At 45.4% G+C, this 20,422-nt stretch overlaps 1 protein-coding gene across 4 annotated transcripts in view; it reads right to left on the bottom strand.

Annotated features, from left to right (window-relative positions):
• The window catches only part of wnk4a (WNK lysine deficient protein kinase 4a), a 39,053-nt gene that overhangs the window by 3,522 nt on the left and 15,109 nt on the right, over positions 1-20,422 (bottom strand). For 3 of the 4 annotated variants that reach the window (XM_035612337.2, XM_035612338.2, XM_035612336.2), the window contains exons 3-17: positions 17,612-17,784; positions 17,023-17,243; positions 16,485-16,642; positions 13,497-13,585; positions 12,788-13,007; positions 11,427-11,790; positions 9,967-10,118; positions 8,974-9,047; positions 7,495-7,630; positions 6,883-6,999; positions 5,109-5,282; positions 3,793-3,847; positions 3,388-3,519; positions 1,333-2,156; positions 801-888 (exon numbers count right to left, since the gene is read on the bottom strand). In XM_035612337.2, coding sequence (XP_035468230.2) covers positions 801-888; positions 1,333-2,156; positions 3,388-3,519; positions 3,793-3,847; positions 5,109-5,282; positions 6,883-6,999; positions 7,495-7,630; positions 8,974-9,047; positions 9,967-10,118; positions 11,427-11,790; positions 12,788-13,007; positions 13,497-13,585; positions 16,485-16,642; positions 17,023-17,243; positions 17,612-17,784 — 2,977 coding nt within the window. The remainder of the gene's footprint in view (positions 1-800; positions 889-1,332; positions 2,157-3,387; positions 3,520-3,792; positions 3,848-5,108; positions 5,283-6,882; positions 7,000-7,494; positions 7,631-8,973; positions 9,048-9,966; positions 10,119-11,426; positions 11,791-12,787; positions 13,008-13,496; positions 13,586-16,484; positions 16,643-17,022; positions 17,244-17,611; positions 17,785-20,422) is intronic. The other variant, XM_035612339.2, reaches the window with a different exon arrangement.

Raw genomic sequence — 20,422 nt, 5'->3', positions numbered from 1 at the left:
CTAAAGGAAGGATCTGTTTCCTAAACTAATCATTTCCCGGTGTAGGTGGCTCAATTTGCAGCAGGGGATAATAACGATAATTGTGATGGAGTCTGGATGAGCTCACATCTGCAGACAATCTTAGGGTTTTTAAAAATCCCTGCAGTGTCTCAGTTTGCCCACTAAGTGTCCCTGTTACAGTAAACCGAAAAAAGAGTCTGGGTCCATGCCCACGTCCAACAGAGGGACTCTCTGTTCCACTCGGGGGCTACATGAGGAGGGTATAAATACTGACAGGTGTGGGAGGAGAGGCCGCTGACGAGCGGCGCTGCTCGGGGATTGGTTCATTGTCGGTGGGCAGGGCCACAATCGCACCTACAGTGCGTTTGTGTGCACGTTGAATGGGACATTACATCCAGACGGTTGCGCAACCGCTCCTGAGGCGCCGCTTATTGATGATAATGTCGCCAAGGGCATGACGGAGAAGAGAGAAAGAAAAAAAAAGAAAACTTAAAAGACAAAAAAAAAAACTGCTCAAAAGGCAAATTGTCCATGACGGAGGCATCAGACTGTATTTAGACCCAACACATTATGAAATGGAGCCGAAGGAGAAGAAAAACCTGGAGTATTTGGCCTCTGGGTGCATCTGTGTGTACGCACACATGCGTGTGTGTGGGTTTGTTTGGGGTGAAAACAGAAACCTCACTGCGGTGCATGTTATTTTCTTGCCTCGGGCTACGAACATACATGACATCAGGGTTTTACGATCCAGAGACGCAGACGCAGGAGGAACTTTGAGGGAAACACACTGAATTTCTCACCTGATTTAACGGCGGACGTTTTCAGGTTTGGGACGCTGACATTCATCTCTGGTACGGGCGGGTGCAGCTGAGGGCTGAAGGACGACAACTAGACAGGCAGAAGAAATATTAAAAAGCATTAGTTTGGGTATTGACCGGATTCTAGTTCACATAGAATGATCCCAAATGAGATTTAAAACAGGGCAAAACAGAGAACTCGTATTGTTCCGGAGATCCGGACATCGGCAAATTCACAGAGTTGAGGTCTCATGATAGAAAAGCTTGGATTGGTGTGTCCCAAAAGTTTTTTCAATTGATTCATTTTCAGCAAGTCCATAAAGTACTAGAAAATTGTGAAATTTAAAAAATACCCTTCGCAATTTCATAAAGCCCAAGGTGAGAGCGTCACATTTTTTAAGATGGAACCAGCTGAATGTTGCTCAACAAACGACTCAAACACTTAATCAATAATCACAACAGTTGATTAGATTTCTGTTGATGGCCTGATTATTTTGACTAATCATCTAATGAGACAAGAGTAACGAAGACTCACTGTGCTCTCGGGGCTCTCGGGGGGCGACGGGGAAAGGTCGGACGAGGAGGAGGAGTTGGAACTGGAGACTTGTGGCGGTTCAGGTTGGACCTGGGCCGGAAACTGTGTTGTGCACGGAGGCACATAACTGTGGAGACTGTCCTCCTGGGTCGGGCCGGGGGGACTGGGGGGACTGGAGAGCCAAACCTGCGGAGTCGGCGGAGGAGTGGAAGCCATGGGTGGCGGAGAGAGAGAATGAGGCCAGCTTGGGGGACTGCTGTGAGGGAAACCGGATGCGTCCATTTGAGGTGTATTCTCCGGGCTGCGGTAGATATTGTTCTGCCCCACGGTGGGGTAAGGGGCCTCTACTGGTTGGCTTTGGTAATGCTGCTGTGAGTAGGGGTAACCTGACAACTGGGGGTGAAAGCCCGGAAAGGAGGGGATCCCCTGGGTGGGCAGGCTCGCAGGAGGGATGAACGACTGAGCCATGCTCATGGCCATGGAGATGACATTAGCCAAGGAAAACAGGGGCTGTGTGTGGGAGGGCCACATGTTTGGATGCTGAGGGGCAGGTGTGGACAGGGTGATGCTGTCGTTGCCGCCAGGGCCCGGGGTCTCGTTCGGAGGACCGGGGGACCCGGAGGGGGGGGAGGGAGCGGAAGGGAAGGTGGGGTTACTGGCCACGCGCGTGAGGGGAGGGTGGATCCCTGCCGGCTTGGGGGAACCCGGAGAGCCGGGGTATGGGAACGGGAATTGCGTGTGGCCCATGAAGGGCAAGTGGTAGTGCTGGTGGTGGGGCAGCAGAGACGCAGGGTGGTGATGGTGCTGGTAGTGAAGTGGAGACCCTGCGAGACAAAGACATAGTCACAGTTTTTAAATATGTGCTTTTAAATTGATCATCTTGGATGCATAAAGAAACAAAAAAGGTTTCCTAGTATCCACATTTATTTTTGTAATTACACTGCTGCAGTGGAATATTGGACAGACTTGTCCCAGAGAGACGAGTTAGATCACTCGTTTCTCCTCCAGCTCTTCCTCCGACCCCCCTGCCAGGAACATGCGGAGCTTAAATCATTCCCTGTACTTTCAAATAAACGGTTTCCATGGTGAACAAAGACATTTTTTTTCAAGCGGCATCCGACTATAATTGCATTAGTACTGTAGGCCGCAGCACTCGCACACGACTTGTTAGGCTGAGAGAGCTTCAGCACGAGTGGAGCGAGTGAGGCTCTTTTAAATCAAACACGTGTGTGTGTGTGTGCGTGTGTGTGTACGCACAACTTTTTTGTGACTGATTGTGAGATTTAAGTAGTCGGGAGTTCGACATCGCTCCTCGGGGGAATAGTTAAAGGAAGCCAGTGTCACGGCTCCATCCATTGATTTGACATTTACCTCAACAATGGCTCCACAGTTACAAACCACACCTCCCGTTTCTGATGATGCAAACCAGCCACTACTTTTTTTTTTCCAATGCTGACGGAAACATAGGTTAGGCAACACACTGCTGAACGGTGGCGGGCGGCCAAGGGGGCGATTGCGAAAGCGACCATGCAGGACGAGAGGGGGGGAGAAGATGTTCAGATGGCAGCCGAGGCTGGAGCGAGGGGCATATGGAGGACGTGTGTTCTTTAATGTCCCTCCTGTGCGGAGGGAGACTTTGACGGGGTGGGAGGGGAGAGTTTTCTTGGAAATTCTTCCTGGGAGTTTGTGCTGGCGAACAGATGCCCGACTATCGCAGCGCCGGAGAGAAACAGCTCATGGTTTCACAGCGACGGCATTCACAGCTCCCTGAAAGCTAGAAAGCGCCCTTCAGGTGAGGTAATCACCCAGGAGGGCCTGAGACAGATGAAGGCTTTGAGGTGTAGGGGGATGGCGCCAATGCCAATGTCAGAACAATACCGAGAACACCCCCCCCCCCCCCCCCCCCCCCCCCCCATGAGGCAGCAGAGCTCGGCTTTGACTTGTTCTTTGCCAAAAAGTACTGCAACAAGTTCTCAGTGTGTGCGCTGAAACAGTAAACGATGTTCGGGCCTCTTCACGTGGGACCTGAGGGGGCGGAGGCGGAGGGCTGTTTACCTGGCGCGTTGTGGAAAGACTGCGAGCGCATGAGAGGTCGCGCGGATGAAGTAGCGTCTGCCCCGAAGATGTCTCCGTTGGGGCACGGGGGAGAGCCGCGCACCCCTGCGCTCGGGTTAGCCAGACCGAAGTCTGAGACAAAGACAAACACACACACATGCATGCATGAGTTGACAGCACACACACAATGATCATGCACGATCAAAAGATGCAACACACAAATGCAAATGGGTCTGACATGCTGTGAGAAAGACTTAATGTGAAGCAATTCAAGCACATGAGGTTGAGGTCCCGACACATCCATTCACTTTAAGATTTATATCTTATTTTTAAATCTCCTCAAGCATCAGATTATCCTGTTTCCCCCTTTCAGGGGTGAAACGAGTCGACCGGAGCGAGTCTTACCAGGCAGAGAGGAGGACGAGTGCGTTCGAGGCAAAGGGTGACTGTGCAGATTGGGCTGTGAAAAGAGCACAGTTGATACATATCAGTCTCCGTTGCACTCATTCGTTATTCATGTCTCACGGCTTGAATGGAAGAGTTACCAGCATGTTACTATTGTTACAGGAAATATCTTGGCATGCTGACGTTAGCATTTAGCTCAAAGCACTGCTCTAATAGGCATCGCTTCCCCAAAACAATTTGGGGGTTTTGGTCGCCGAGCTCCAGAACCTGTCTGCGAGCAGAAAACTGTCTCGTGCGAACTCGGCATAACTCTCAGAAAGAAAACAAAACACCCTACCTCCGAGTTAAAACAGCCAGAACAGAGCTTAATAGAGTCTCTAGGCTTGGGAGCTTCTTCCTGACTTACAGTAACTAGCTCGGTGTATTCTTTTTTGGGCAGCCATTATGGTTCTTAGGGGGATGTGGTTCCGCGTAGTGTTTTTAATCAGGTGCTGGAGAGAGGCCAGGAGAGATTAGTCCAAAGTGGTTTAGGGTAATTATAGTAGCCAGTTGGTCAGAAGCACAGTCACCAATTGTAGAGGTTTACTGCTTTTACTCTCCTCTTGTCCTTTATAAAAAATCGACATTGCGGACATTTCTCCACCATTTGCAAATTACTCCAATTATTTCCACTTGAGGGCACAAGGAGATTTGTTCTTTTGTGTTCTGCAGGAGTGGAACATATCCTGGCAGAACAGACACTTCTTTTCCCCTTAGCAGACAAACTGTATCTGATTAGGCATAAGGCCTTATCTTGTGCACAGGATGGCACTGCTCTTAACAACAACCTTTATTTTTCTTCCTGGAATCTTCATTAAACCAAACTATAAATTATTTTTCGCCCGTTCAGTGCCGGCAGGTATGCTGGAAAATGCCTTTAATGGGGTGAGGATCTTGTGGGAATAAATACAGCACATGTGAGAGACAAAAACAGGTCTGGGGTTCTGTTTTCCACACAAATCACAGAGTTTTATGGCAATAGTGCTTTTAGTAATATTATGTCCTGAATGAAAGCGCTACCTCAGGTGGCTCTAAGATCACTTAACCTTCCATCTTTAAGGGCCAAGTCTCAGGAGGGACCGGGATGAAAGCACTCACCCAGTGTAGGATGCACAGCCACAGCTATTAACACGAGATTTATGTGTCTGCTTTAGCACAGCTACACACACTATAGCTGTAATTTATGACGATCAGACACCACAGTAAAATACACAAACTCCACACAGCCACAGTGACTGCTTTGTTCTCAGCTAACAATGTGGATTACTGGTTCTGACCTGCGAGGAAGACAACGAGTTGACCCCGCTGTGGAAGGCAGGCTGGGGCAGTCGGTGGCTGCCGGAGTGGACCGGCTGGTCCTTGGACATCAGAGCCTTCGCCCGTTTGATGATGTCGCACATGCGGTGGATGAAGCCCTCCTTCTCCGACGGCAGGATGAACTCATTGTGCACCTAGACGGGGGGAAAGGGAAGGTGGAAGACGCATTTAGATACTTTACATTAGTAAAAGTAGCAATGTCTCAATCTGAAGATCAGCAAACATGTACTTAGAGTATTAACACAAAAGTGCTTCAAATAAGACAAAAACAACAATGAGGAAGATGACGTAAGAGAAAACAATAAAAACAAACGGCTTCAGTTAAAACCAGGCATTAACAGACTTTCCAATTAAAATATGTTTTAAGCAATGATTTCAAAACGGGTCGAGTGATGGCAAAACTAATCTAATGTACAATTGTGTTTATTTGTGGGGGGGGGGTTAATATAAAGGCTGCAAAGTTACAAATAATAATACCTGTAAATTCAGTAAAATGTTGTACACTTTGCTCGAAAGTGTAGTGGGGTAGTAGTGACAGAAAATAAAGTTAAAAAGTACTTCAAAATTGGATTTAAGTTCTGTACTTGAGTACAGTAAATGTTTTCTTTCCCACTGCTGCAAAAGGAAAATACAAGCTGTAGATGAAGATAGATCAAATCTTCCCACTCCAACACACACCCTGGCCACAGCTAATACTCATCCTCATGAAAAAAACAACAAAAAAAACATAAATCATCTCAGCTAAATCAACAATCCAGCAGTAGAGGTTTTGCATATTCATGCAGTTCTGAGAGTGTTGCTGTGAACTGTGGGTAAGGGGGTGTGGTGACCGTTTCCCATCAGCAATGGCGTAAACCCAGCTCATTTAAAAGGGAACCGTGGTGGGTTGTTGTGATGCCAAGACTCAGTAAACAAAAGCTCACTGTGGGTTTTTTTGTGTTTTTTTCAGGAACACTGTACTGTACGTACACTACCACACACCTCCCGACGCTCCGGGGCCTCTAATGAAGCTTAGAGACTATGACGGGGCCGGAGTGAGGCCGTTTACCTGCGTCACTCAGTTAGATTAACTATCAGCCACAGTTAGGATCAACAAACAAAAGGCTGAAGCAGAATAAATCATGTGTACAGTATATTCAACTGAGATACAGGAATCGGACAAACTTATCAGCTGGCGGAGCGACAGGGTTGCCGTTGTTTTTACTTTATTTCCTCTTAAAAATCATCTTATCCACTGTCTACACTGTCTTACAGTATCATATATATCCTTTTTCAGTTTTGTTCAGCTTTTTGTGAAAAGCTATATTACATTAATGCTCAGTGAAATGTCCAAACGAAAAAGGTCATTACATACAAATTTAAAAAATCTAGGAATTTTTCGCTTTAGAAACTCTGGAATCAGCTTTAATCTCTTCAATAATTTGGTTGTAATGACTGACCCACCCAGGTATCACTGGGAATCAGGAGGCGTAAACGACTTCCAATTCGAATTTCAGTGTCAAATCGAACGGCGCTCCCATTTGCATTGAATTAACGGAATCATTTTGTTCTCACTTTAAATAATACAAGTGGCGTATTGAGGAAGAAATAACTTTGAATCAGTCGTTTCACAAAACTCTATGTCGTTCACAGGTGATGTAAATATCTGGGATGAAAACAAATGAAACCCGATTAAAAGTGTTCTATTGTTGACATTCTACGTATGACCTCTGTTGTTTGCCGCTGACGACTCACCATGACAGCAGCGATGTCCTCGGGGTTGTCTCCATCCAGGTCGAACTTGAAGGTCACCATCTTGTCATTGTGCGTCTGCAGCTGACACTCCACCACCCGGTCCACTTTGTCAGAGAGCTGCAGACAGAGAGAAGGGACGTCATGGCAACGGTGAGGACAGGTGGCTGTTTACTCTCGTTTGTTTACTCGTCTGTTTACAGTCGAACACGGGAGGGGAACAATGTGTTTCTGTGCATGTGTGTGTGACTCTACTGTGACACATGCAGTGTGTGTGTGTGTGTGTGTGTGTGTGTGTGTGTGTGTGTGTGTGTGTGTGTGTGTGCGCGCAGCATTGTGCTTTTTGCCGCCGAATGCACATGTGGTCGTGCATGATCAGTTTGTCTCTGCCTCCAGTCCAAACAACCTCATTAAAGAACCACAGCGCGTTCTGATCAGGGGAGAAATGTTTTGTGGTTGCTAGGGTGGGAGGACAGCATAGCTACTGAATATAACATTGCACAATGGGGGTGGCGCCTTCACCGCTAATGCCTCCGCGTCATTAAATCCACATTCTTGATTTATGTGTTTGTGATGTGTGGTTGTAATCAGACAAAGCGTTTTGATTTAGCGCACCCCGGTGATGCGCAGCCTTGAGCGCGCCCTCCTCCTGAACAGCTTTGCCGCCGTTCGCCTGTCGGCCGTCTTCTCGCTCTTCTCCGACAGGCCCTCGTAGCCGTCACTCAGGCCCGAGGTCACATCGGAGGCGTAGCTGCAGAGAAAATAAATCGCATAGAAAAAAACATTTCACAGGAAGCCATTAAAAAATAAAAAAATAAAAAGTAATTTCATCATCCCTGACAGAAGTTTAAAAGGAAGTGGATATGTAACATGAGAGTGATTATCTTGGCATCACACATGATAATAAACAGCTCTCTCAGATGTCAAATAAAGTGTAAACAGTATGATTAAACAATATACTTAGACATGGCCTGTTCAAACTCTATAGGAAGGTGGTGTTGCCTCACTTCCGTGTGATCTGTTGTATTTACACTGTACAATGAACAAGTGTTATGTTTCTTTTTTTTTTTTTTTCTTCATAAAACGCTTCTGTTCAGCTAATTGCATCTCCTTGGCCTTTTTGGAATCGCTGTGGTCACAGACTCCCCCCACCCCCCCTCCTCCACCTCTCCAGCGCTGGCTGCAAACATTCACTTAAATTTACAGGCCGACTGGTTGGCCCTTGTCCACCGGTCTCTATTTTAAAAAAACCTCACCTCAAAACACTGTGTCCATGGAAATTGAACAAAGCAAGGTCAACCATTTGTGTTTGTGCAAATTATTCTTCGGTTTTGTTGATCTTTGATTCTGCTCATCAGTATTCCTGGGATTTTTGTCAGAGGGAGAATAAAGCAACTACTCGAATGTTTCGGGCCTAAAGCTGTTATGAAATATGATACTCAACTTGACTGTACATCTATTTCAATCTACCATGTACAAGCCAGATTAAGTGTGAATCATGGAGGAAAAACTACAGAGGAAGCACAGAATCTACTGTTATTACTACTATTACCTACTGTTAGATTTTAAAGTGAGTTTTGACATTCTTAGATCTGCAGAACCTGGGACTTTTCCTAAAAAGTTACAGACTAAACTAACTAAAATTAGTTGGTTAATAAAAAAAACTAAATAATTATGAAAGCAGTCTGTTCTCTGAACAGAAGATGGAGCCCTGATGAAAAAAACCCTGATCTACGCATCCATTATCGGCTCTCCTGCCGAGAATAGAGCCCCCGTCTCTCCCCGGTATCCCACCAACATGGAAAACAGGGCCTCCGCAAACATCTGAGGCTCCGTCACACGGAAACCTGCGAGGGTCCATTCTGCCTCGCTGCAATAAAAACACAGAGGAGCCCGTCGACTGCCTCGGCCTTGTTGTCACAGCCCCACAGATGTTGGGGGAGGAGTTGCAGAGGGAAGACCAGACATGTCTATTTTATCCATTTATCTACGTTAAATAAAGAAGGGGCTGTTGAACTCTATTGTTTTCCCTGGATGGTAAGAAGAAGAAAAAAGAGCAGAGTGTGCAGAGAAAAGAATGCTGAAGAGCGTTACCTGTCCACGGGGGAGTTGAAGCCACTCGGGGGTCCGGAGTTGCCATGTTCGGTGTTGTTGGATACTGCGATGCTCTGTGGATAGAAATGAGGAATGTGGCGGAGGTAAACACGGATGAAGGAGTTCGGATTGATGGATTTTTCTTTTGAAGTTTAAGTTAAAGACTGTTGCCAGGAAACATTTCCCGCATGCTTATTCCTAAATGCATGAATGTTTGATTTTTTCAAGCCAGTTATCTCTTCACAAAGTAAACACTGTCAATTTGCGTTGGTAAAAATAAGCAGACTGTCATGGTCCCCTGAGGATGAAGCCTATTGACTTCACTGTAGTGACACCGTGTGGTTACATTTTATGATTTTGGGTGTTAACGTTGATCCACCGCCATGAAATATGGCTCTGACATTCACAACCTACTCATGATCTGCTTTCAGACATGCACTAAAGTCTGGACACAGTGAGCCCACGTGAGAATACGGCAGAAAAATTATCAAGAAAATTGCCAGCGAGCGAGTGGACGCTTCTGGCCTGAATGTTCCCGAAATGTTCCTACTGTTTTGACAGGTCTGACTCAGGACGATCTCCTGCTGCGTTCTTCATATGTGAACGGAAAACTATATCTATGTCTGAAGGTGACCTTTGGGGAATCACTTTGGGGATTCTTTAACTTTTAACGTAGCACCTTAACTGGGTCAAAATCTGTCCTGGATTTTGATTAATGACTAAATACTTGCAGAAAAAACGACAGCTGTTCTTAGTTCTACATACATGGTTACATGGTAAATTTTATACTTTTATATAAATTGTCATTTTGATCACTGAAAAACAGTGTGATCGACGCGTTTGCTGCTTTGCCGAAAAAGAATTCCACTATCAATGCACATTGACAAAATTGTGGGTATTAAAAGTATTACTTTCAACTATTGCTTACATAACTCTGTGTCATGGCTGTATCAGACTGAGCTACATGAGTTAAGCAATGTTGAGGCCACTCACGGAGGGGAAGCGCAGGGCTGGCATGGGGACGCCGTTTGCAGCCGGGTTGTCAGTGTGCGTGGTGGGAGGGGTCGCGGGCGCGTTGAAGGTTCCGGCCTCCAGCGGATCCTGACACCCAGAGGAGCTCAGATAGCCATCCGTCTCGCAGTCAGCTGTTTCAACAAAGGATATAAACCATTAGCATGTGACCAACTGTGTGGCCTGACACACACTGTACCATACACACACACACACACGCGCACGCAGGCACGCGCGCGCACGCAGGCAGGCAGGCAGGGGAAATAATCTGAAACTGAAATATATCACACATACACAAAAACACATAAACAATAACAATGACACCACTGTGCACTGTCCTGGAGACGCACAGGAGACGTTTGATGTATTCAGACCAGATCAGACCGATTCACTGAAAATTTCCAGAGAGAATACTCGAGCTGTCGCGTTAGATTCAAAGAGAAATATAATCAATATTCAACGACTCCTCACCCGGTCGTTGGCGTTGTGAATGTGACTTACAGGGACTGAATAATTCAGTTATCCGCAGATTCACATTTCACCGTACGCCTCCCCATGTGCTCTGAGATGTGAACGGCTGTCGGTCCGACACACTTCAGTTCAGTTCAGTTCTTAACGTGACCACAAAGGTCAAACGGAGAGGTCAAAGGTTTAACACCGGTGGACTAATCTGGTAACTCAGACATGATGGAAGACACAGGCTAAATTTGGTTTGTGCTGCTACTCAAATATTGAACATGTACAGTATGTGCTTGACTTGAGTATTTAAATGTTATGCTACTTTCTGCTTCTGTGCCACTTTACTCGTTACTTAAAATAGATCACAATGTTCTTCCAAACATATTACTGGCTTTATAAAAGATGATGAACAAGGTTTTGTGTTAAACTATCCATGAAATTGTCATCCGAAATAATAATTCAGTTCAATAATATTTGTTATTACACTGAAAAAAAAGGCAATTCTGCAAAATGAGTATTGTTACTTCTGCAACTTTAAGTACTTTTTGCTGATAGTTTTGCCAAACCTATATTTTTGCTTCATAATAAAAAATATTTTAGGCAGGACTTTTTCTTTTAACAGAATATGACTTGGTTTTATTGAAGTTATATATTTGAATACTTGTAGTATACTGGATAAATGTATTCAAATGTTTTATATAGTATAAGCTAATAATAATAATGCAAAAATAAGCTGTTTAATGTATATTTATAAGTTATTTTTTACAGAAGTCATCATATAAGACACTTAAAGACGCAAGGTCATTTGGATTAAAGCATTGTTGTCAGATAAAAATTTTGTCTTCTACTTTTTGAGAAACAATCTTTTAAATTGATGACACTATGATGATTCAACTTTTTTATTTTTGGTGTTTTAAGAACCTCAAAGTTTGATATTCTTCAAACATTTTCATGGTTGTGTGATGTTACTTTAGGCGCCTCACAGTTAGCAGAGGACAGGCTGTCGTGGCGGAGGTGGTGGTGCTGGTCCGCCTCGGGCTCCTCCGCCTCTGCGGGGTAGTTGGAGCTGACGCCCGAGTCCACGGAGCTCGTGACGGGGGACAAGACGGGGGCCGGAGGTGTCAGGGCTCGGGTGGGAGACTCCGCTGCGACCACATCGCCGACTCTGGGCGAAAGGAGCCGCGGCTCGGGGTCTTCCTCGATTGCTTCTTGCTCCTGCGTCTTCTTTTTCCTCTCCTCCGCCTGCCGGCGCAGCTTCTCTCTCTGCCGCTTGATGGTCGACACCCTGTCCCGTATGGCCTTGGCCACGAGCTTGAAGTCCGCCTCGCACACGAAGCCGAGCACGACCTGCATGACAACGGTCGGGGCACAACAAGAGCATGTTTGTGAGTCGCGGCAACACGTAGACGATCCACGCATGCTTGTCGCACTTATGACCCGCGACCCTTGCAAGCTGTGACATCAACTGTCAACTCTTTGATTCTGTTTGTTTTGTCAAACCGACCCCACATGGACGGCATTCTTCTGTGGGGTCGGTGTCTCGCACCGCATCGCCTCTTGTGACACCCAGTCCGGGCTGAGTGGGACACACAGTCTGAACATGCCACTCAGCACATAGTCAAATTACACCCGGGACTAGACGTCCGCTCGCCGATACCAAATTTGATCTTGATGAAAACTTGCCACAAAAGAGGGTAAACAAGTGAGGAATTGTGTGGCTTTGCGTGTTCATTAAAAGTGACCTCTGCCGAGCGGCTTCTGGAGGAAGTCCTGTAAAAAGGGGCTGGTTTCGTAACAACCAAGAAAAGCCATTATATTATTAAAGACGTGACCCAGGCGCCTTCCTGAGACTCGCTTTCACATTTCCAACAACTGATGATTAAAACATCGAGCGGTGCCCTTGACTCGCTCGTCGAGGCCTTTCTTCTTCTTCATGTTCCCACACTGTCATAACAGAACCGTAACAAAAAGAGGCATAACGATGCTCTAAGAGAGTGAGTCAACTTCAGGCAGTCGTCTAATTACCCTTTGTTACAGGATCTGGATGAAGAAAAATTCGAAGAAATCGGTGCTTAATTGTGCTAACAAAAACATTAAGGGGCAGAGCCATAAACTCAGTCAATCTTCCTCTAGAAAAACCTATAAAAAGCTATTATCATAAATCAAGTTTAGGACGCGGGGAACATGTTGGCTGCAGTCGCCGCTATCTCATGATCTGGAATCAATTATTCAATTTCCTCGCTAATGGCTGCAACAAACTGGGTCAGGGCGAGGCGGTAAGCAGTGAACCTCACACGTGTCTGTGTGTGTGTGTGTGTGTGTGTGTGTGTGTGTTGGCCCTCACCATCTCCTGAGCCACCTCCTCGGGCACGTCTTTGTAGAGCTCGAAGAGGAACTCGATGGCGTTGTTGTCCTTGTACTTCCCGTGGAGCTTCTTGGTGTCGTCCATGCGCAGCCACAGCTTCAGGCCCGACTTCACCGTGTCGTCCTCCTCCGCCAGCTCCACGTGCACGCCGTTGTTCTCCTGGAAGAAGGGGTGCTCCAGCAGGTCCTGAATGGTGTACCTGCAAGGAAAGGAGGGAAAATATGCCATTTTCCAAAAAGAGAACTTTTTCTTTTTGAGGACCATATTTGAGATATGCGGAGCATAGAAACTGAACGCTGCCTCTCCGTGTTTATTTTTGACTCTGGGGACAGAAAGCAGACCTGTCCCAGACGATCTGAGACGTCCGGATGGTTCATAGCAAAGTAGAAGATCAGAAACGTCTTTTGGCCCTAAACCATTCAGTGCTTTGTAAACCAACAGCAGTATTTTAAAATCAATTCTTTGACAAACAGGAAGCCAGTGCAAAGATCTGAGGACTGGAGTAATTATGAGGAGAATTTTATCTTAGAGATGATGAAAATTGGCTTTTCAAGTTTGTTTTTTTGGTGCTTAAGTACAAAAAAGTTTATCAGAGAGAATCAAAAGCCAGGAAAACAGGTCAGCATGAACGCGGACATATAGATTATTTAAGTAGTGTGTTATTTCGTTATTGTCGTTTCCCCCGTACCTCTCATCTTTGTTCATACGAATGCAGCCCTCAATGATCTCCTTCAGCTCTGGGACTTTGACTTTGTAGAAACTGTCGGGTTTCATTCCCTGTAAGACAAATCAAAAAGAGAATGACTGAGCTGCACTGCAGAGTATCTGGAAATACCCGAGGTGCTTCTGCGACCGACTCCTCCTCCACTTCGGAGGAGCCCGGTGCTTTGAGCCGGACAAGTGATCGGCAACAACAAGATTCCTTTTCCTTGTTTATCCAACAGTTCTCGAATCGAAGCACCGACGGCCGCTCCCGCCTGCACTACACGCTAATGTGCTCCGCTGCTTTGTGACATCTGCCACTTGCCACTATGACATTCTGCTCTGCAATCATGTCAACACCAGAGGGGAACACAGCAACCAGAGTTCAGGACAATGGAAAAACCCCACGGTGCTCTCCTTCCTCCCTCTACAGATAACATGTGATAACTCATGACAGCTGCAGCTTTAGTATTCATGCAGGATTTGCTCACTTACATGGAATAAGGGAGTTTTTTTTTTTTCCCCGAACGCTATCGTGATACCGAGCACAGATTACTGCAGAGCTCCAATCCCTGAAAAAAACACCAATAAGGAGGCGAAGGGCCAAGGTCAAAGACACGTTTGGCCCCGGAGATGCCCCAGCAACCGGCTGATGTTCTATCAAACAATGCAAAATAATCCGATCTACCCACATAAAGAGCCGAGGGACACATCACACCATGACGTGTCACACAGCAACCGCGTACTCTCACGTTGTTATTTTCTCAAGGCATGTTTTATAAGAAACAAGGGCGGAGCTGTGAGAGGGAAGTCAGGAAGGCACAATTTGTTCAGTGCGTTTGGGCACCACGGCATAATTACGGTTGTGTTGCATCATAATCAACATATTGTTACCTTTGCCTATAATATATGGGAGAGTATGTAGCGGTGAGTGCCAACACTGTCACAAAGTGTTCTGAGGTTCCTACGTTGAAGCGGTTTGCCTCAAGCGTCCTCACGGTCACCTTCAGAACAAATCAGGTTTTTCCTGAATCCAAATCTAATTTGTGGGCTCCGCACCTTCCCTGTGGTGACACAGGTCTAGATAAGATCCTGAGAAATTATGCCGGTGTCATATTGACGTTGTTTGGTGAATCACATTTGGGCAAATGATCCGCTCATCAAGTACGAACCCCAAAACAATTATTTTGTACGAATATATGAAAAGCGTTTTTTCTTTGGCAGAGATTTCAGTTCACTAACAAAAATACACTCTGTGGCCAAAAGTATGAGGACACACAGTCTTTTGTATGTGTTTGGTCCGGGGCCATTTTTTGGAAGATTTGAGCAATTTGGGGAATTTAATTTCTACAGTAGAGAATAGTCCGCCTCAAACTTTGTGGCAACAGTTTGGAGAAGGTCTAATGTGATAATGTCCCTGTGCTCAGAGGGGTTCACAATGATAAGATATATTATAATAAATTGGGTTTTGTACTGTTAGTTCAGACGAAGCACAATATCTGAATTTGTCAGCTTGAGCTGTCAGAATATGTGATATTCAATCAACTAAACAATTAATGGGCTGATCAAGAAGATTAAATCGATAATGAAAATATTTTCCAACCCCTACAGCCAGATTCCAAAAGCCTCGTGGAAAACACATCCCAGGATATTGTAGCAGCAGATTAATACCCACGGCTTTGGAATGATGGGAATGTTAACTATATCATTATGTTATTAACTATTTGGTGTCCACATACCTTTGGCCATGTAGTGCATATAAAAATTCCTTCCTCCATGATAAAGAAAATAAAACAGGCTTATTTACGCACTACATTATATATTAATCTATTTCGTCGATGGGAAATTAAACCACATTTTGAACAAGGGCATTTAAAGCCTACAGACAGTTCGCACTTGGAAAAATATTCCCAAGAACCGCACAACATTTGAATGTGTTTTGCCTTTCATTCATCAGTGAAGAGTCCCATTATGCCTCAGCAGTTAATGTCACTGCCAAAGAATAAATTGTCACATGTCGTCTGCGTATGAACCTAAAACTTGGACAAGTTGTGAAGAGTACAGCTAATGTGATTTTTATCCTTTTAAAACATTTTGTTGCGTGTGTTTCTCTGACGGTACATGGAACATTATTTTGGTTGTTGAAGGGGCCAGACGCACTCCGACTTGTTGGCTTCGTCGCTTTTCTCACTTCGTCAGCCTCCGTCAGCCTCTGTTTGCTTTGCATATGCGACACTGGAGAACAGAAACTGCCCTCTTTGTGGAGCAAAGCGTGAGACACAGTTTCCAAAACATATAATTCTACCGTCGCCTGCTTTTGCCCACCATGGCATCACCACTGTACTTGGCAGCCTAAAGCCACCGCTGTAATGCTTACGCTCTTAAAACCCACTACTGTTTTTCTGGAATTATTTTTCATCCCCAGAGCTCCCACATGTATTTTTCTCAGTAGAATTTTTCTGATAGAATCAAGACCTCTTCATCCTTTGAAAGGTATCTTCTCCATATTTTTTTTTTGCAAGGATTAACAAAGAGTTTAGACAGAACAGGTCACTTCAGTTTCCTTTTCAAACCATCACGTCACGGAGAAAAAGAAAAAAGAATATCCCTGAACCAGTTGAACAAGATCTCTGAAGACAACGGCAATCAGTGAGTCAAACATTTTCCATCCATGCTTCGTCATGATTGTGAAAACAGAAAAAAAAAACATTCAGATCATGGTACGGTTCTCTGCCATGAGCTCGTAATGGACAATCCTGAGCCTTTAATAGCCAAAAGAGGGTTTTCATTCCATGTGGGCCCCACTTGTTTCCAAGGATTCAGGATATCCAGACACATACACAAAATATCCTGGTTCCTTTTAGACTAATTCCAACGTGAACATGGAAGAAAAAAGCCAACATATGTGGACAATTACATTAAGTACAGATTATAAAAAAAATAAACGAGCGGATCCTTTTTCCCCTTTACTCACACTGGTGACTTTGCGGTAGATCTGGGCAGCGTTTTGGCACTCAGAGTACGGATACTCCGAGGTGGCCATCTCCAGGATGCACATTCCGAAGGCGTACACGTCCACCGCTTCGTCGTACTTCTCCTCGTACATCTCCGGGGCCATGAACTCTGGCGTTCCTGTCAGGGTGGACGTGAAAGGTATTCCATTATTATTAAATCTCTACAGAAAACAAAATGCATCAGTCAAATCAATCACACTCACAAGACTCATGTATCAACAAGTCTTTATATTAGGCCACCGACGATTACTGGCGTGTATTTGAAGGGAAGGGCAAGTTCCATCTGACGTTAAAAAGCCATTCGAGTAATTATGCTGTATTGAAAAAAAAATTAAATAAAGGCAGGAATTTAAAAGGTAAACAAATGCCTCAAGATCGGCAGGTCTCCAGTCGATGGCTGTAAACTGTCCCGAGACACCGTTTCTTTCAGATATCTGTGGAAGGTGGCGTTTGTGTAAAATGACCTGAGGACCGTAAACAGAGAAACTTTACACTCACCAATGACACTTTTAGCAAAAGAGGCACTTTTGAGCGTGGCCAGCCCCAGATCTCCGATCTTGACGGAGCCGGTGGGGCCGGTGATGAAGATGTTGTCGCACTTGAGGTCCCGGTGGATGATGGGAGGAGCGCGCGTGTGCAGGAAGTGGAGCCCCTTGAGGATCTGTCGACTCCAGCGCTGCAGCAGCTTCAGCTTCATCTCCTTGAACCTCTTCAAGTAGCTGAAACAAAAGAGGAATAGGAATAAGCGCGGCAGTCTAAACATACGGCAAGAAGAGGCAGCTTTTTTGGTGCCTCGGAATAACTCATCTCCTGTTTTTGACACATCAGAGGAAGTTTTAAAAAGTGAGCTAGATCCCTGAGTCCTCTCCCAGAACATTGTATTCAAGGAAGAGCTTTTTTTCTGCTCCTTTTTATCTTATCTTTGAAAGCAAAAGACAAGCCGTCAAACACGAAACCACAGAAGACATGGCTATTTTTACTTGGAAAGAGGATGTTGGCAATTTGAGGACAAACCAAAGGACTGACCATAAAAAATGAAATGCATTTAAATGTGGAGAATCAGATTTCGTCGGATTCACAGACTCACGTTTTGAGCGTGCCAGACGTCATGAGTTCGGTCGCCAGGAGGATGCACTTGTGGCCCTTCACCATCGACTTCCAGGAGTCGTGGAAGCGGACGATGTTCGGGTGCTGCAGGCCCTTCAGCATCTCCACCTCCTCGCTGAAGCGCTGTCGCTCCGCCTTGGTCAGCTTGCGGGTCTGCGGAGGAAACAGCTCGTTTTTACATTACACTCTACAGTCCCGCCTCTACATCCCAGTACTTGTTTTGAGCATATAGAAGATATGGTGTTTACAAGAAACACAGGAACCAATGTATTAAGTTTCCTTTAAATATGAATCTCTAATATGGTATCATGGTTTCTGATCATCTGTGAGAGGGGGATTTCATCTCAGCCACCGTCATTTCTGGTTTGTGGCTGTATAAGGTATCACAGCGCTTCACTGCGTGGTAATTCACGAACCTGATAATCAGATATGAATTATTAGTTTGCATTCATTCGGTTTATGTTTAACAATTTCTTGTTGGGAGGGTGTTTTGTTCTGTTTGGCCCTAAACAATGAATCCTGAGGTGGTTTTCAGTCGACATGAAAGCTGTGATAAAAATCTGGCCAATCCGTTTACACACCAAACAAACTCTCACTGTTTTCTAATGGATAGCTTCCGCTAGCATATTCAGATTTCGAATATGATGTTTACACGAGCAAACACAATAACGGGATAATCCAATTGATACCTGGAAAACAGAGCACATGACCTACCATCTGTTAGCTCAGATAAATAAGTTATAAATAAATAAACAAAGAAGCAACGTCATAATTCCATGTGACATAATCATAAACTCCAGAGCTGATTCTGAATGGACGGTGGGGTGAGATATTTTTTTTCCCCAACAATAGAGGTTGTGGTTTTATTGAAAGGTGAGTTGTATCGCTACGAATGTCTCCTTCTGGTCTTGTCTTGTTATGGAAAGTTACGTAAGTAGGGTCTCGAAATACATAGCACACAAATACACGGGACCAATTTGATAAATCACTGTTACTTCAGCTAATGAGCCTGCTGCTGCCGGGCCTGGAAAACCACAGGCTCATCCATCTGGGCGACCCCCACGGTTACATAATCACGTTCCCTCTCCAATAAGGCCGAGCTCTGACTTTACAGGTTTAAAGGGGGGAGGTTTCCAAAAAAAAATCCACGTTAAAACGAACGGAACACTGCAATCATGCCGGACGAACAAAGACATTTTTTGTGCTTCCTCAAGGATGAATGGCCCAATGTTACTGCTGCTGGAGTAACTCGGCCTGCGGTGGGTGGCTGGTCGGAAAAAAAAAACATCTCCTGGGAGACTTGGGGATCATGAATCCTGCATTGAGGCCGATTTCTGGGAAAAAATGCTCTGCGTATGTTTATGCTCACAATCAACTGGACCGCTACACTTTCTCCTTCCTCGCCGCCCCCCCCCCCAAAATAAGTGAGGAGGTGCTGCTGATGTTAACGCTGCCGCATCAACAGCGGTGGCAGACTGTCTCTGTCTGAAGTCACGAAATGATAGGCCCCTTTTTTTTTTTTTACCTGCATCAGTCACCTGTCAAACTGCCACATTACACCGACAACACAAACACGAGGCCCCGAGCTCAACAGCGAGCCGCAGAGAGGTGACCTCTCCTGACTGAGTGGTTTGCTTTTTAAGATCGATAGTGATTTAGTTCATGATGTGAGCTTATTCCTCATATGTCATATTTAAAAGTCGTGATTCTAACATGACATCAATAGATCACACAAATGGACGAGCATCCTCCGAGTAAGTAAGTTTCCGATTTAATCGAATTTGTGATACATATACTAGACTGTGCTTTACGTCCCAAATTACATATGTGGACGGACGCTGAAGTTTTGCGGCCGAAACATAGATCATCATAGTGTCCTCAGATGTAAGGAGACACACGTAATGTGACACAAATCATGCTGAGAGTGTGCTGTTTATGTGAGAGCCGAGGGTGAGTGAGTCAGTGGGTTTACGGGTTGATGGACATCTGGTTATTATCTAAGTGTGATAACATCAGAGCCGCGTGCGGCGAGCTTTCGTCTCCTGTGGATTAGTCGCTCGCGCGGGGAGAAGATGGCTGTTGCCGCGCCGCAGTCGATCTAGGACACATCGGCTGTGGCGTGCAGCCTCTCGCAGAAGCGGCACCCCTTCCAAAACCACGGGGTTTTTACTACGGCTTGGCACACGGCTGGATGGCATGATTGGGAAATCCTAAAAAGTGCAAAAACGCTCGGCGTTCTTGGAAGAAGCGAACAGTCCTGCGGCGGCCACTGTGAACGACGCCATTCATCGAGCGGCGATTAGCTCGTGTGACACATCGAAAAAACCTGTCCCCCCTTTCAAAGCTCTCAAAACTGAGAACTTGTTCATTTTGAAAAAACAGTCTTTTTTGAAAGTGTAAAGAGAAATGGAAAATCAAGCACAGATGTAAACAACAAAAGCAACAGAGCATGAGTTGTGTGCACACCGCGATGGCGTCATGCGACTGCTGCTGGTGCTGGCGAATTTCAGGGCAACACAACAAAGCCTCCTCCCTGTAAAAACTCTCACAGCTTAGCTGTGACTAAAAGCAGAAATAAACAAGCAGCCATGCAGGATTGCCTAAGCTCGACTGAGACGGTTCACACAACAGCCACCGAAGAGCCAGAGAAGACATCTAATGAACATGATTAATTCATTAGTCTTCATGATATCTATCTTCGGGCCAGAGGTCCGAGGACATTTCCTGTGGAAGGAGTCATCTGTTGACCCCAGGGCTGCAACTAACGATTATGTTCATAATCGATTAATCT

The sequence above is a fragment of the Scophthalmus maximus genome, chromosome 16 (assembly GCF_022379125.1).
Source record: "Scophthalmus maximus strain ysfricsl-2021 chromosome 16, ASM2237912v1, whole genome shotgun sequence".
NCBI classification, from domain to species: Eukaryota; Metazoa; Chordata; class Actinopteri; order Pleuronectiformes; family Scophthalmidae; genus Scophthalmus; species Scophthalmus maximus.
This window is presented reverse-complemented; position numbering and strand designations above follow the sequence as displayed.